The 18,023-nt window shown below is 35.7% G+C and overlaps 1 protein-coding gene across 14 annotated transcripts in view; it reads right to left on the bottom strand.

The window, feature by feature from the left end:
- LOC132156764 (actin-binding LIM protein 1-like) overlaps positions 1 to 18,023 on the bottom strand; it is a 49,910-nt gene that overhangs the window by 4,627 nt on the left and 27,260 nt on the right. For 4 of the 14 annotated variants that reach the window (XM_059565779.1, XM_059565774.1, XM_059565769.1 and 1 more), the window contains exons 3-17: positions 17,706 to 17,889; positions 17,325 to 17,437; positions 14,474 to 14,600; positions 14,291 to 14,384; positions 12,623 to 12,710; positions 11,869 to 11,927; positions 11,582 to 11,626; positions 10,588 to 10,665; positions 9,485 to 9,640; positions 7,528 to 7,572; positions 6,736 to 6,762; positions 6,410 to 6,539; positions 4,721 to 4,804; positions 4,334 to 4,381; positions 596 to 742 (exon numbers count right to left, since the gene is read on the bottom strand). In XM_059565779.1, the coding sequence (XP_059421762.1) occupies positions 596 to 742; positions 4,334 to 4,381; positions 4,721 to 4,804; positions 6,410 to 6,539; positions 6,736 to 6,762; positions 7,528 to 7,572; positions 9,485 to 9,640; positions 10,588 to 10,665; positions 11,582 to 11,626; positions 11,869 to 11,927; positions 12,623 to 12,710; positions 14,291 to 14,384; positions 14,474 to 14,600; positions 17,325 to 17,437; positions 17,706 to 17,889 (1,425 nt within the window). The remainder of the gene's footprint in view (positions 1 to 595; positions 743 to 4,333; positions 4,382 to 4,720; positions 4,805 to 6,409; positions 6,540 to 6,735; positions 6,763 to 7,527; positions 7,573 to 9,484; positions 9,641 to 10,587; positions 10,666 to 11,581; positions 11,627 to 11,868; positions 11,928 to 12,622; positions 12,711 to 14,290; positions 14,385 to 14,473; positions 14,601 to 17,324; positions 17,438 to 17,705; positions 17,890 to 18,023) is intronic. The other 10 variants (XM_059565771.1, XM_059565781.1, XM_059565770.1 and 7 more) reach the window with 9 other exon arrangements.

The following is an 18,023-nucleotide window of genomic DNA, read 5'->3' as shown; positions in this document are numbered from 1 at the left end:
TGGAAGAATGTTTGGTCATAACTTTGAGAGAATCTTGACAGAATGTTCTGAGAAGATTCCCTGTTAGCTGGGCGATTTCATCCTTTTTTTGTTTTTATTAAATTTTTATGCCGATTTAGCATAAGAAAGATGCTGTGTGTGTGTTTAATGGAAAGAACAGCATCATTCATATTAAACTATTAACACCTAAATCACGAGCACTGTATAAAAACGTACAGATTTACTACAAAAAAATCTTTGTGGCACAAATTGTACAAATCACAAGCAATTTCTGAGTGAAAATGTTTCTAGACCATTTAGTTTTTCAGAGCAGAGCAGAGCAGAAGCAGTAACACTAGCATTTAATTTTTTCTATAAAAATCTGTTAATACATCTGCTTTTAATCCTCAGATCAAGGTTAGAGTTCACTGAAAAATGTTAATTAACTTTTTTTTTTTTTTTTTTTTGGTGAAACACCTCATTTGTGTAGTAATGATACAGATCCTGAAAACATGTGGGTGAGTAAATGATGGGAAATTGTTGATTCTGGGTAAACTTGAAAAAGGCAGAAGCAACGAGACTGTGGGAACATATGCATCATGGGTGACCACAGTACCTAGGGCAGCATGGAAGATCGGGAAGGACCAGCAGTCTGTCTCGATCTTTGCTGGGTAGTCTGGACCAGGGGTGTACGCTGAGGGGAATTTGGCCGATTTGATGATGTCATCAGCAGACTTGCTTTGGGCTGCAAAGGCAGCTGAATCTAGATCAATAAACCGGGGGAGGCTGTGGACCATCAGTGTGGCTAGACAAACAGCTAACCAACAGATAGCAGAAAAAGCCTGCTGCAAGCCATATGTGGCATTCGCTCATGGGTTTATGGCCTCTGATAACCCACATTCATTATTTACAAAATGCAGTATTACTAATGGAGGCTACTGGCTGTCTGCTTGCAAGGTAAACATGCATAGCTATATCATAAGCCATAGCTCATCACTCAGCCAAAATAAACCATGCAGCAATCTGACAAACCATCACTGGCGTTAGAACACATTGCAAGTGTTAATATGCAGACAGTGAGATCCGACCTGCTGAATTAATCTATGGATAAATATAGCAACATTTAATTATCATGAATAATCCAATTTCTCTTTGAGGTAAAAGAGTTTAATGTACTATGAAATCACACAGAAACAGTCAGAAGAAAAATGGCCTTCATAATGAAAAAAGACAACTGAAACGAAGCTGAAATAAAATCCTCTTGTTCTAAATTTACTGACATCAGATTGATTATTGACTAATATTTACATTATTTTCAATAGTATGGATGAGGGCACATTCTGCCAAACATTGTGCTGTTCCTGGCTGTGTGTAGCAGTAATTTTTTAAATAATTCATATTTTGAATTAGATCTTTCATATATATGTTTTTTTAATGTTTGTTTTTTATATGTCTAAATATTTTTCTTAACATTTTATTTCAGGTAAAACTAAAGGAAAAATGTTGCTTTGTAAACAGCTAACACACTCACACACACACACACACACACACACACACACACACACACACACACACACACACACATACACACATACAGACAGACACAATTTCATTTGAGGTAACGTTTATTTAATTAAATTTTGTTTTAAGTTAACTATACCCTGGTGTGTAGCACCTACAGCTCTGAATTTGATTATTATTTATTTTTCAGAAGATCCCATCATTTTATGCTTATTTGAACAGATTAAGCCGCAGATTCAGTGGGGATTATTTAGGGATGGAGTTGAACAATATGAACTCAACAGCAAACCTGCAGCTCATAAGCCAGAGCAAAAGCATTGTATCTTTTCACATGCAAAGAGGGCATTACAATAAAGCGTACAATAAATTAAAACAGCAACAAAAATGTAAGAAGAAAAAACACCAATTTGATTCTAAGGGTCAGAGAGGCAGCAGAAAACTTTCAACTTTGACATAGATACTAACATTATGAATGGACCCCTGGGGTAAAAAATAAATAATAATACTAAATTGTATGATAATGACCCCTTTAAATGTTAACAAATTAAAAATTTAGCCCTTTTTTAATGCTTGTTGACAAACAATAATACTAGGGGGTAATTTCAAATTTTAAAATCAATGTAATCTTTTTTTTTATTTTTTATAGCCAATATGATGTTACCAGTTTTGCAAATAAGGGGTCAATAAATACATTAGCAGATACTATGCATATCTAACGTTAGAAAATCTTGCAATTTTTTGCAAGTTTTGTTATCTATGAAAATGAATGAAAGCTCATCAGGCACTCATCAGGAGAAGATGCTTTAATGATGATTAACTGATCGCTTGATTAATATTTATAGTGAAATGAGCTCAGCTGAGAAGACTTCAAACAATACTTACATGTTTACATTGAGGTGGTTTTAAATGGCACACAAGCAGATATTAATGAGGTGGAGGGACTCACAGTTTCCAAATAAAAACAAACAAACAAAACACAGAAATATGATACAATGACATACAAACCATACACAGTAATGACGTGAAATATTCGGAATTTCCTTGACATTGATTTTCTCTCAATAAAAATCTTCAGGCTGCTGTAACAACCTTGGCTGTTATCTAGGTTACCAATGAACTGTAAAGATCTGTCTTTTTATTGACCTGCTGTTGTGAGCCAAGCAGAATTAAAGAAAACATGCAGTCTCTGGACAGTATACATTTTCAGTCTTGCCTGAATATTATGTTGTTTTAAAAGTCATGCAGATGCTAAATAAAACTGTGTTAACTGACTTTACCAGTAAACAGAGCAACTAGAGTGCTTTAATGCTTGCAATGATCAATCTATATAACATTTTAAACACAACCAATAAAAAGTAATAAGTACATACAGGCAAGAACTCAATCAGATGCAATCTCCACAATGCAATACTTAAAGTAATAGTTTGCAAAAAAAAAAAAAAAAAAAAAAACATTTGTTGAAAATTCCAGATGCCGATTGGTTTGTTTCTTCATCAGTACAGATTTGAAGAAATGTAGCATTACATGACTTGTTCAACAGTGGATCCTCTGCAGTGAATGGGTGCCGTCAAAATGAGAGTCTAAACAGCTTATTAAAACATCATAATAATCCACAGGCAATCCAAACCACTCCAGTCCATCCATTAACATCTTGTGATTTGAAAAGGTTTTTTTTTTTGTTTTTTTTTGCAAGAAATATTTCATTTTTTTTTAGATATTTTTAACTTTGAAACAGGTGCTCCCAGCTAATATACGAGTCCTCTAGCCATAATATTGCTTTCTCCAGTAAAAAAGATTTTTCGGCTGTTTCAGGAGAAAAATATCCACAGATCAAGCACCTTTTACAAGCAAAAACAGTTCTAAACAAATATGCTGGTGGATTTTGATGTGAGAGGACAACACTGGGATGAACACTGGAGGAAGTGTTATGTCTTATGTACTTGTATTTTGTCCAGAAGTAAACGTTTAAAGTTAAAACATCTTAATAATGAATTTGTTTCATACAAACACAGTTATTTGCTTCATAAAACATTAATTGATGGACTGGTGTGGTGGTTTGAATTACTTCAGGGTCATTGTGATGTTTTTAACAACTGTCTGGACTCACATTCTGATGGCACCCATTCACTGCAGAGGATGAGGAAACAAACTTATCTACATCTTGGATGGCCTGAGGATTTTCAGCAAAAAAAAATTATTTCTAAGTGAACTATTCCTTTAAAAACAGCGGTTCCCAACCAAGGGTGTATGCACCTCATGGTGTGCTTTAAATGTTTGATTTTGCATTGTTAAAAAAAGTAGAAAAGTAGCTTCTCATTCAAATTTGTACCATTGGCAATGCATTTGCTGTTTTGTGATATTTCATTCTTGAACCTCTATGGCATTTCGGTTTCACCATACAAAGGGTGCAAATGAATTAAATTTGGACAAATGTTCTAGCTTTAATAATTTTATAGTCATCATTTTCATTTTCAAATTCAGTTACATAAAAGGGTAGACTGGTCTAATGTGAATCTGAAAATTAAGACTTAACATAGGGTCTTAACATAGTGCCTGGACCCAGGAGTCTCACTGAAGACAGAGGAAGCAACCTAGTTACAACGTAATGAGCATTTAAATAACATTAATGATAATGCTAAATGATATTCAGTATAACTCGAGTTATAAGTTTTGGGGTTGGTGACTTAATACTGAGCTGTGGGGGTACAAAAGACAAAAACAGTTGGGAAACACTGCTTGTACATTACAAATCAACAGGCATGTGTCAAAATTCTAATCATCTCTTTATTGTGAAAGATAAAGCATTGAATTCAAAGATTCTAAATGACTGTACCATGCTGTTTGTAGATAGGGGGTTTTCTGTAGATGTTTACTCCTTGATCTAAAAGAAAGGAAAAGTCAAATTAGTTAATCTTAGTTCTTCATGTAAGAGATACTGGGTTTTAAAAGGAGAAACAAAATCGATAAAACATACAAAATGCACCAATAAACAATCATATCTGAAAAACTGACAACTGCTACACTTACAGTTTGGATATGCATTTAGCAAAGAAAGATCTTGACATTTTCTGTTAGTGAGTTTGGTCGTGCAGACTTTTAATTTCTGTGTGAACTGCTTTAAGACAGAGAGATACAGAAAGTGCTATGAATGGTGAACATGTGCTTGGAGGGGCATGCTGGGATTGACACACAGTGGGCCGCTGGAAGACTCCAACAGTACCTGGCAGGTGAAAATGTTTGGGAGTCAGAAGGAGAGGAGGGCTGCTGGCCCCTGGGGAACTCCGACCACTGGACGGCTCAGTGCCTCCAATCACAAACACGGTCAAAGGTCAATAGGGAGAATATCTCAGATTAGGGCTGGGTGAGATATACAGCTAATGATATATGCCATGTTTACACACTGTTTTAATAAATAAAATATACAGTTGTACTTACTTTTAAGGTGTCCTTGTTACAGTGTAATTATACATTTAGATACTGAGTAACATTAAATAACTACATGTATTTACTATATGGTTAGGGTTAGGATTAGGGATTGGTTTAGGGTTAATTGCATGTAATTATGCATAATTTATTGTTGTTATAATAGTAAGTACATGTAACTTGTGTAACAAGGACACCTTAAAGTGTTACCAAATATTCACAAACTAACTAAAGGGATTAATCTAAATTAAAAATAAATAAATAATAACTTAATTTTAACCAGAATCGAAGAGACAGAAGTTGGAGTTTAGAAAAATGTATACACTAACTATAGGGATTAATCATATATATATATATATATATATATATATATATATATATATATATATATATATATATATATATATATATATATATATATATATATATATATATATTAGGGGTGGAATGGTTCAATTTACGGTTCGGTCTGTATCACGGTTTTAGAGTCACGGTTTCGGTACAGTTTGGTATGTGCTATGTTTAGGCAAAAACTATACTGTCAAATAAAAATAAAGAAAATAAGAATAATCTATCTAACTTTAAGCAACAGCACAAATAAATACAACAGAGTAAAGATACAAATCATTTTTTTTAGGTAGGTCAAACTTTAGTTTTTAGGTACAGAAATTTAATAAAGTAATACAATGTAAAACAGCATTGCATATTTGACACAAACAAATATTCTCACTGTGTGCACGAGCTTTCATCCTCTGGCTTAAACTTTCAAACCTTAAATGAGTTTAATTTAAACACAGATATCAACATGTGCTGTTCGGGTCTCACCTGGGCGCATGCTATCAGCACCCGGGTGATGACGGAAAGAATGCTCATATTCCAGCATACGGCATTGGCATTAAACAAGAGTGCATGGTTTATCCGGCATTTTCTTTTTCATCACTGCTCTTGTAATGTATTGGGAAGCCAAAATGTGCATCCATCAACAGAAACATATATTAGCCGAATCCAGTTTTGTTTTACTGTTATTTATAGCAAAACATATTACAGATGTGATGTCAGATTTAAGTTGATCTGCGGTGCTATAGCATGTCGAACCGTGTGTGTGTGTATATATATATTTATTTTTATGAAAATTGTTTTTAAATAAATATAAGATAGGTTATGTGATTATTTGATGTATATGCACTGATCTGGCTATTTATAAGTAAGCACTGTTACATTTATATACATAAAACCATTTAATATTTGAAAAATGTCATATAAGTGAACATAATTATTATGAAAATTAAAATTCAAGTGAAAATACTAGCTATAACACCCAGCTCTTTTTAGAAAAGATTTGGACAGGCTTTCTCTATTTTAAAACTCTATTTGGCACTTTGGGAGCACAAAACAATATCAGATAACTGTAAATAATCCATGGAAGGAAAGGAGAAATTGATTTGATGAAATTTTAAATTGAGTCTTTGGAGCACAGCAGACTCACCGGGTCTGTGGAAGTGCTGTGGGGAGCGTGACAGGGTGGGAGTGTAATTGTGGCGGCTGTAAATGGGCGAGCCAATGGAGCCTTGACTTGTTGACCGATGGAGTATTCGTTCTCGCATCTCGTAGTAACCCTGGTTAAAACAGGAAACATTCACCGTAAAAAACAAAACAAAAAAAAACACTATTGTTTCATCTGAAAATCTAAATGTGATCCACTTACAACACAACATCTTTGAATAAATTCTTGAATAATTGGAATGAAAATTAAACTGCATTTACCAATAAAGCACATAATAATAAATAAATACAATTCTAAATCTGACTCACCTCAGCAGTTAGTGTGGGTGACCTGGTCTGAAACAAGAGGGTAAAACATTAAATACATATACAAAGAAAACTTTGTAAAAAATAAATAAAGACTTATTTATTCATTGCTTTATGCATTAATTTATGCACTTTGGTCTATATATTCATGGAAATTAAATACATTATTATCATATTGAAGGCAGTGCTGAATATTACTTAAGGGGAAATGGTGATACTTTTTTTCAGGATTCTTTGATGAATAGAAAGTTCAAAAGAACGGCATTTATTTGAAACCAAAATCTTTTGTAACATTGTAAATATTTCTACCGTCACTTTTTACAAATTTAATGCATTGTTGCCGGCAAATGTATTCATTGCATTGTAAAAAAGTATTCTGCTAAAAAAAATTATAAGTACACTGTCTTAAAAAAGACAGCTTTTTAAAAATAAAGTATTTATCTTGGTAGCATTATATGTGTTGTGTTGTCTTGAATTTATGATTATTTATTTATTTCTTAAAAAACATTGCATTACAATAATGAAATCTAATAAGAGTCATCAGTGAATATTATAGGACTTTTAAAAGTTTAAAAAGTAAAGAAGAAATATCTGGATGCCGTGCAGATAAAAGAGCACTCTTGAGTATCCATCTGAATCATAAAATCAGAAATAGGACACAATACAATCTCCTGGACTACTTCAAGCCTGCTAGTCCACATCAAGTGTGAGGTTTAGGACAACACCAATAATATGAGAAAGACCGAGTGGAACAGCCGGTCAGCAGACAGGTGAAAGGTCATGTGACTAACTTACTCTGTCTTCTGGCATAGGCGAACACTCTCTCCTGGAGCTCTGCAGCTGTCAACAGAAAAGTGTAGCCAGGTGAAGTACTACTGTAAGTGAATTAACATCGCTTTTATTAAATGTATTAGTCTGTGTTCAATATCACACTGAATTCAAAGCTCTGTTTCAAACCCAAGTTACTGTTTAAGTGCCTTCTAAAGCAGCATCCTATAATATAATATATAGGCGCTGGTCATATAATTAGAATATCATCAAAAAGTTGATTTATTTCACTAATTCAGTTCAAAAAGTGAAACTTGAATATTATATTCATTCATTACACATAGACTGATATATTTCAAATGTTTATTTCTTTTAATTTAATTTAAAATTAGAATATTGAGAAAAGGTTCAAAATTGGAGACACCTGGTGCCACACTCTAATCAGCTAATTAACTCAAAACACCTGCAAAGCATTTTAATGGTCTGTCAGTCTAGTTCTGTAGGCTACACAATCATGGGGAAGACTGCTGACTTGACAGTTGTCCAAAAGACAACCATTGACACCTTGCACAAGGAGGGCAAGACACAAAAGGTCACTGCAAAAGAGGCTGGCTGTTCACAGAGCTCTGTGTCCAAGCACATTAATAGAGAGGCGAAGGGAAGGAAAAGATGTGGTAGAAAAGGTGTACAAGCAATAGGGATAACCGCACCCTGGAGAGGATTGTGAAACAAAACCCATTCAAAAATGTGGGGGAGATTCACAAAGAGTGGACTGCAGCTGGAGTCAGTGCTTCAAGAACCACTACGCACAGACGTATGCAAGACATGGGTTTCAGCTGTTGCATTTCTTGTGTCAAGCCACTCTTGAACAACAGACAGCGTCAGAAGTGTCTCGCTTCAAAAAGGACTGGACTGCTGCTGAGTGGTCCAAAGTTATGTTCTCTGATGAAAGAAAATTTTGCATTTCCTTTGGAAATCAGGGTCCCAGAGTCTGGAGGAAGAGAAAAGAGTAACACAATCCACGTTGCTTGAGGTCCAGTGTAAAGTTTCCACAATCAGTGATGGTTCGCGGAGCCATGTCATCTGCTGGTGTTATTCCACTGTGTTTTCTGAGGTCCAAGGTTAACGCAGCCGTATACCAGGAAGTTTTAGAGCACTTCATGCTTCCTGCTGCTGACCATCTTTATGGAGATGCAGATTTCATTTTCCAACAGGACTTGGCACCTGCACACAGTGCCAAAGCTACCAATACCTGGTTTAAGGACCATGGTATCCCTGTTCTTAATTGGGCAGCAAACTCGCCTGACTTTAACCCCAAAGAAAATCTATGGGGTATTGTGAAAAGGAAGATGTGATATTCCAGACCCAAGAATGCAGAAGAGCTGAAGGCCACTATCAGAGCAACCTGGGCTCTCATAACACCTGAGCAGTGCCACAGACTGATCGACTCCGTGCCACGCCGCACTGCTGCAGTAGTTCAGGCAAAAGGAGCCCAGACTAAGTATTGAGTGCTGTACATGCTCATACTTTTCATTTTAATACTTTTTAGTTGGCCAAGATTTCTAAAAATCCTTTCTTTGTTGTGGTCTTAAGTGTATTCTAATTTTCTGAGATACTGAATTTGGGATTTTCCTTAGTTGTCAGTTATAATCATCAAAATTAAAAGAAATAAACATTTGAAATATATTAGTCTTTGTGTAATGAATGAATATAATATACAAGTTTCACTTTTTGAATGGAATCAAAGAAATCAACTTTTTGATGATATTCTAATTATATGACCAGCACCTGTAAAAATTGTATCTGATGAATGAAATTTAAGTGCATAAATGCAATGCTGCTGTAGAATTTGCCTAGAATGTGGCATAATTTTGCTACAGTACCTACTGAACCATTCTTCACATCAGAAGCGCCTGACCTATAATGCTGTCTGGATAGAGAGGACATAGGACTGGAACAGAGCTTCGGTTTGACTTATTTGTACCTCTCCCACACTCTCTCTCTCCTCTGACTCATCCAGTGAGGTGGTGTAAAGTGGCTCATAGTTGATTAGATCTGGACGCTCAATGTCATAAATGGCTTTGACCTTGGGAATGGCTGCTAAATCCCTGTAATCAAGGATCTCATTGTCTACTTTTGCCTAGGGGACACAAACACGGAGTCACAGACACACATCTGCAGCAGTGAAAATATAAAGTTCTATAAAAAGCCTCTTTCAGGCCAATGTAAGGGTCTGAGCATGAGCATTTAAATAAAGCATTTAAAAAAAAAATAAACAACTTACATTACTTAAAAAAACTTTAACTTATGTTAAAGTGAGTTTACTACAGTTATTGCTTTATTAAGTTAACATTTATATTTTAACACTGCTTTCAGGAATCACAGGAATGAGAGCCATCCATCTATCAGACAGAGGACTTCTAGAAGTTTTAACAGCTAGAAAGCTACAGGAGGTCTCGGCTAAGCCAATTTATAACACTGTAAAGTTCAAATGAAACGTATGGTAGTTATAGATATTTTAGCAATCAGCTTTAAAAGCACTTACGCTACCATCTACAAGTTAGATTTTTTTATGTTTTGGTAACACTTTATTTTAAGGTGTCCTTGTTACACGTTACATGTACTTACTATTACAATAACAATTAATTATGCATAATTACATGCAAGTAACCCTAAGCCAAACCCTAACCAGAGTCAGTACATGTAGTTAATTAATATTACTCAGTACTTTCATTTATAATTACACTGCAACAATAATGTGTAAACAAAGTTTTTTGAATGAAGTCACCAAGAGTGCTTTTTTTTTCATCTAAAATACATTAAAAACAGTAAAACGGTTTTTACAATTTAAAATAATTGTTTTCTATTTGAATACACTGTGAAATATAATTTATTTCTGTGATCCAAAGCTGAATTTTGGGCATCATTACTCCAGTCGTCAGTGTCACATGATCTTTCAAAAATCATTCTAATATGCCGATTTGCTGCTCAAGAATCATTTATAATCTTTATCAATGTTGAAAACAGTTGTGCTGCTTAATATTTTTGTGGAAATATATTTACATTATGGTGAAGTGATAAACTTACATAAATGGTGTGACCCGGTGAGCTAGGTATGCTTGAACCAGGTCTGGAACATATACTCTCGGATGACGAGCGTGTCGGCTGTGAAACAAGCACAGGTACAACATAAGCAATGAATAAAAACATCTGCATTTGCATTCTCAGCTAAACCACTGGATGTTCACCACTGACGTGATTATTCAGTAAACCTGATAAATGTTGCATTAGCCTTTACCAGAAGAGCTGTTTTACTGTGCATCACATTAGCCTAATGTAGTCTACCTTTTATACGGCAACACATTTTGTGACTGCTTGCACATGGTTGTAAAGAGATACATTATGTTATATTAAAATATTCATGACCTATTGGCCAATCATGCTGCAGAAAATCCATCAGCATAAACAACAAAGAATGCACAACAAATCTAAAATGAGTGCAACAAAAACAACAACAACAACAAACATATATAAATAAATCCTTCTTAGCATCAAAACATACATGTTGTAATATATATAACATATTCAAATATATATGTAAGAAAACTTTAACCTGTGAACAATGATATATTTGAAGGATAGGGCTAAATGATGACAGCATCCTGGAAACAAAACTAAAATAAACCATTCATTTGCCTTCCACACAATGAATGAGACTCATCGATGGCAATTTCATGTTTTCGATGGCGGGAAATGCTTGAGGATCAAAATGCAAGTGCATCTGATATTACTCAGCATATTGAAATGCTGAAATGCACCATGCGTGTTTACAGCAGCTTAGCTTGATTTGAGGCCTGTGTGGCACAATAACAAAGGAACTGGGCTGAATTATCTGTTCCGTGGCATTAGCGTCTGTGAGATGGACCAAACCAGATGGTAATGATGGTTTATGGCTAAAACTGTGAGCAGGCGGTCTGAGCACTGCAGTGTAGCTGCCAATGAGGAGCACTGCAGCCTGCCGCCTCCAGGGGCAGCACATGGTCATGCGATGCCACGGCGCAGCTAACAGCGAGTACAGTACCTGCCTTTCTGTTTTGCTGAGGAGAGCTAGAGACGCAGGCAATAGCTGTGGAGGAAGACACAGGGGTATGGTTGGACATAACACAAGACTGTGAACCACCTAGTCTATAATGATGTTCCCGGAGTCTACTAAAAGTCTACTAAAAACAGCCAACAGAAGCAAGTACAACCTCACAGCTAACAATTATATCTGTTTACCTTCCGAAAAGTGTTAGTAGAGAAGAACATACAGACAGCAAAAACACAGGACACACATGTAAACACTGAATGGCATGGAAAGGAGCATACCCTCTGTCTCTCCTCGCCTCTGGGCGAATGTTTACAGCCTGGATGCCAAACTGTTGATCCTGCATGAAGAATAAAAAGAGATGGTAAAAATAATGAAGTCATGTCAGTCAAGGTCATTTTCAGAGGTGACCTTTTTGTAGCATTTCTTCAGTCATTCTGCTAAAATGTAATAAAAAAAATAACTATATAGTCAGAAAATAATTGTTTCATTCAGCAAAGATGCATTAAAAGTGGCAGGAAAGACATATAATTTGTATTATTTCAGAAAAGATTCCTATTTCAAATGCACTGGAGTAATGATGCTGAAATCCATGTACTCAGCTAAAACAATCAGTGAAACAACAAAAACCTCACTGTAAACCAAAAGAATAAACACTATTTTATTTGATCTGTCAGTATATTTTATTAAATTAAAAGAAATTTATTTGGTTAAACATAGCAATTAAATAGCTAAAAAAACAATAACAAAATAAAAACAAATACACTTTAAATTACTCTGACATGAATTAAATATTGACATTGTTGACAATATTGCAAACTCGGATCAGTCAAATGCAGCGCAAGTCAAGCACAACTGTGATAAAACTTTCTACGATTATTTACAGTGAATTTACATGATTACACAATAGTTGACCAGGCCTTTTACATCATAAAAAAGGCTTTTGACATTCTGTTTTAGTAAAATGACACAGGTTCAAGCATTCTGCGGAATAAATGTATATTTTATATGTCATCTATGAAGGGTGAGACTCACCTTGCAGGTACATCTCCTCTCCTTCAGTGAACATCTGGTTACACCTGCTACAGTGAGCACAGCTGGGGTGGTAGTGCTTGTCCCCAGCCTGTGGAGAAACACACTCAAAGTTAAACTGTATAACAGCTATTACAGATAACTCAGAAACAGACTGCTACAGAGACGCTGATGTTTTGCATGTGTATCGTGTGAGACGACACATATTTTATTCAAATGACCAGAACCAACAAGCTTATCAAATATAATACAGAGATGTCCTGTGTTCGCAGACTCTCTTCGAAGAGTAGAAATCATTTGAAAACATGTGTGATGAGAAAGAGCATCTGTCTCTCTCACAGCCAATCATATTCAATTAACTGGACGAAACTTCCTGTTGCAATACTGTGGAGTGTAGTGTGAGCCTGTTGTGAAACTCTAGACAGTTATCTATGAGAGATCAGAAGTGTGTAACATGCTTTTATGCTGCAGATCTGTGTCACAATCAGTGTGTTTTGTTGTGGTACATACAGTATGATTTGTGCGGTCAAGTGATAAATATACTGTTCACCTAAAAACAGCAATTCGTAAATGATGGGTTAGGATTCCAAAATAGGTCACAGAAAAATAAGAAAATATGACCAAGACTACATTAAATACATAGATAAACATGGTTTGTGCTGACCAGAATGTTTAATGCAGGGAATTAAGCCCCTGCATTCAATATAAACAAAACATTTAAGCACTGTGTTGGGTTGTCACTTGACGGCTCATTCGATGAATGCAATTTTCTTTCCTGTGTTGACATATTTCCTATTCAAACAGGAAGTTGGAAATATTCTGACAGTGTGCAGAAGTGTATACATTTTAAGCTACTTTCTGTTTAATGTTAATGCATTATATTTGGTGCAGGTCAGGGTCAGAAATGAACTTTTCAATTAAGAAAATAACCTCTTAATTCTGTTTTCAGTGAACTGCATTCATTGACTGGTTATAATGCTCAACACTGCAAAAATGCATAAAAAGACGGAACAAAAGCACATCTAAATTTAATGCTGTCAGCACGAATAGATTTGGTTTAATTGCAAAGGAGCATTTTTTTGCTCCTCATGTTTTTTTAATGCCCCTACAAAGAAATTGCACCAATATTTTTGGTGCATTTTCTAGAAAAGGAAACTGATAGAAACTGTTTGTTTGAAATCTATAAGTGTATAACATATTTTCACACATAAATGGCTAGTAAATTTCACAAAGTAACAGCAAGTAACACATTGAATTAAACATGAAAATTTGAAAACCTTAAGTGTTTTTTGTAATACATACTCCAGTAATGTTTCATGTAAAACTGGAAAAAATTATAATACTTATTATCATTTAATTCGCTTTTATTTTATATTTGCAGTGCACATTTCTAGTTTTAGTTTTAGTAATGAAATTTTAGTATTTCAACTAATTTCAGTTTTTCACTTAAAATTTATATTTTATTTCAATTCTAAAAAAAACTTTTAATAGTTTTAGTTAACAATAACAACACTGCTCTCAAAGCTACAGAGAGGAAACTAAAAGCCACAAAAAAAGTATTTCAAGGTGTCAGTTTGTCATCAGTCCAGAACTTTCTGTGTGTGTGTGTGTGTGTGTGTGTGTGTGTGTGTGTGTGTGTGTGTGTGTGTGTGTGTGTGTGTGTTTCTGTACCTCCAGGACTTTCCCAGTGATGAACTGCTGACATGCTTCACACTGCACTCCAAACAAGAGCTGATAATCATGCTCACAGTAGGGGGTGCCATCTCTGCACACATACAGAAAACAAACCAATGCATAACATCATCTATCATTTTAGATGGAATTGGATGGATTTTGTCTATACATTTGTCTTACTTGCTGATGTATTCTCCAGTCAATACTTTGGCACAGGCCTTACATTTAAAACAGCCCAAATGCCACTGACTCTCTAGAGCCAGCAGAGCCTGACCATTCTTAATATCTCTGCCACAGCCCGCACAACCTGAAACACACACACAAGAAAAACTCATCTGACTCAGACTAACTCTACTGATGCTTTTTCCTGTAAAAAAAAAAAAAAAAACAACATCTTTGAATTCTGAAGTTTCACTACAAACAAGTCAGTTTGGGCCATTATTTATGTGCAAAGACATGCAAACCATTTTTTATTAGTTGATCACTGTCATGAATCAGTATTTTGTGATACAACTTTGGGTCTTGATCTGTTACATCAGAACACTACTGACTCACACAAAGGCCTGTCTTAACAACATTGCTGTATTAACTCCATTAGTGATATCTGCCTGGTGCTTTTCCATTACATTTTACTTCATACAATGTAGATGAAAGAAGATCATTGGCTTTGGTAGTCGAGCTTAAAGGCTTAGGTGGAAATTAATATTAATTATTTATTATAGTAGGTGGATCCTGGCCAAAAAGCCCCCAAACGCACAGAAAAGGGAACAAAGGGAGATGGAGGGTCTGAATAATTTACAGTTTCACGTGTATATCCATGCCAGAGGATCTCTAAGTGGCTTTACAGGATTTTATACAATCACTTTCTTTCCCATTAAGTCACTGTGTGGATGTGGCAGTTTGTACTTTTACTATAGTTGTCACTTCACTTACGAATGTCACTTCACTTCACTTACGAATGCCACTTCACTTAGTTAATGCATACTGGCGGTATGTTTTATATCTTTAATAAGTTTAAATATGCATTAAGGATGTTGTGATTAAATAATATTATTTATAAAATGTATGCATCAAAATGAAAAAATGAGAAATGATAGTATGATGAAGTGTGGAAACGTTCTTTATTTTTGCATTTTGCTTCATTTAGCTGACACTTTTATCCAAAGCGACTTACAATTGCTATATATGTCAGAGGTCGCACACCTCTGGAGCAACTAGAGGTTAAGTGTCTTGCTCGGGGACACATTGGTGTCACACAGTGGATTTGAACCCGGGTCTCTCACACCAAAGGCATGCGTCTTATCCACTGCGCCGACACCACCCCCTTTATCTTTATCTTATTCTGGCTAGACACTTTTGGTTTTAAATTGAGTAAGATTTTAATAAAATCTAAATAAATAAATATACGGAGCAGAAAATGACACGCAGAAACAAATAGTAAGCTAAATCGATTACTATTGCATTCCCTCGATTTACTATTTAGTTCACTCAATTAATAAATTGTGCACACAATTTACTAATTCGTTCCCTTGATTTGCTAAAGCGATCAAGGGAACGCAATAGTAATCGTGTGCACGTTTTACTACAGTGAGGGAACGAATTACTAAATCATGCGCACAATTTTTTTTTTTTCTTGCATTTCATGTGCGGGGCTCTGTATAAATAGATCTAAATTTAGATATAAATAAATACATTAAAAAAAGGATAAAAGATAAAATAAGAAATTAAATTTCTATAAAAATTCTAGAGCTCAAAGTTCAATGCCAAGCGAGATATTTTATTTAACAGAATTCGCCTACATCGAACGACCCGTTTGGACTACATTCCTCTAGTTCCTGCAGTAATGATGTCACTAAAACAGTTTTTTTTGTCTAACCTCCGCCCACATGAATTCACAAAAAAGGGGGCATGGTCTTGTTGCGTCAGACGGAGAAGAGGAAGAGCTGTGTTTGTGTTTGTCGCCATGTCGTCGAAACGCTGTTATATTTATCTCGGAGTCCAATCACCGTTGTTTGGCCTTCCCAGGGACGCTGTACTTGGAGATTAATGGTTACAGTTTATGTTTAACTCGGTTCCCTACCGAAAACAACTTCCTCAATCTCAATCAGTTTAATGCCGGATTCACACAAAGATTATTCTTGAAAGATGGAGCAGTTCCCTCTTTGTCTGGAGAAGGCGATGGACCACAACCGGTAAGTGTATTTTATTATTTAAGTTGGTGCGCTTTACAGTTTCTGTAACTTATTACACAAAGGGCAACGCTGTTTAGCTTTGTTAACTAGATGTTAGGGCTGTGCAAAAAAACGAATGCAATTTTCATGCGCATCTCGTCAGTAAAAACGCTCCTGTGATTATAAGTACATCTCCAGCACATGCTCCTGCCCACTTGCTTCTCAAAACGATTCCAATCGCGTTTCCAGGAGGGCAGCCTGCTCTAAGCTGCTGTCGAAACACAACACAGGAACTACTGGCCCAATCAGAACTCGTCACGTATTTCTGAAGGAAGGACTTTACAGAACAAGGAAGTCATCAGCCCGTTTTTATGACAGTGAAAACAGTGGTATACAGATAGCTGAATTGTGTGAAAAATACTGTGTTTTTTTTTACACGCGAAACATGAACTCATGTTATATTGCACACTGTAAACACAATCAAAGCTTCAAAAAAACGCGCGAAAAACGGGACCTTTAATAGCTAATGAATTCGTAACTAATGCAATAATTCAAAGTGGCATAACAAATTCTACTATGATGTGTAAAAATATATATATTTTAAGTATTATAACATTTTCTCTCATTTCACTAATGGAAATTATTTTTTTGTTGATTTGGCTGGAAATGTGTTTTTTTATCACTGTCTTTTGAATCAAATAAATGCAGCATATATGATTATATAATTATAAAATTGTCATGAATAAAACTAATTATTTTATCTAGATTTGGGGTTGAAATATGACCCTGACAGTTTGAACTTGACCGGTTATGAGACATTCACTCATGTGGAGGTTTAGATGTGTGGTTCCTGCACTCACTGCTGGGTCCCACAGCATCTTTGGTGGGTCCTGGAGACATGGGCTCTGCGCAGTACTGACACAGACAGTCCTTGCCATTGAACATCACTCTGTCTCCAGCAGGAAATGGTCTCCTGTAGGTCATAAAATATATGATCCCTGTTAAAACTCCTCTCAGTGCTGGACTTAGCATACAACACAATGACAATGACTGTATAATGTCATGTGTGTGTGTGCGTGATAGTTTATAGGCTCTTACTTGAAGATTGGTGTGTGTGTGTGTGTGTATTAGTGTTCATAGGGCTCTTACTTGAAGATTGGTGTGTGTGTGTGTGTATGTCCATAGGCTCTTACATGAAGATTGGTGTGTGTGTGTGTGTGTGTGTGTCCATATGCTCTTACTTGCAGATTGTGCACACAAAGCATGTTGGGTGGTAGGTCTTGCCGAGTGCAGTCACCACCTCCCCTTCCACAATCTCTCCACAGATGTTACAGCAGGTGCCGTGGATGCGCTGGTAGTCCAGAGTGCACAGATAGTCTCCATTCTTCATGAAGAATCCTCCCTTAGCCAAATCGCATCCACATACTAAACCAAAACAAATGCATGATTTTTTATTTTTATGAATTATGATCACAATGTTAGAAGGGTGTAGAAGTTAGTAGGGATGCTAGGGACATGTCCTTACCAAGATCCAGTGACTAGTCTTACTTGATTCGCAT

The sequence above is a fragment of the Carassius carassius genome, chromosome 14 (genome assembly GCF_963082965.1).
Source record: "Carassius carassius chromosome 14, fCarCar2.1, whole genome shotgun sequence".
NCBI lineage: Eukaryota > Metazoa > Chordata > Actinopteri > Cypriniformes > Cyprinidae > Carassius > Carassius carassius.
The sequence above is the reverse complement of the archived record's forward strand: the minus strand, read 5'-3'. Positions and strand labels throughout refer to the sequence as shown.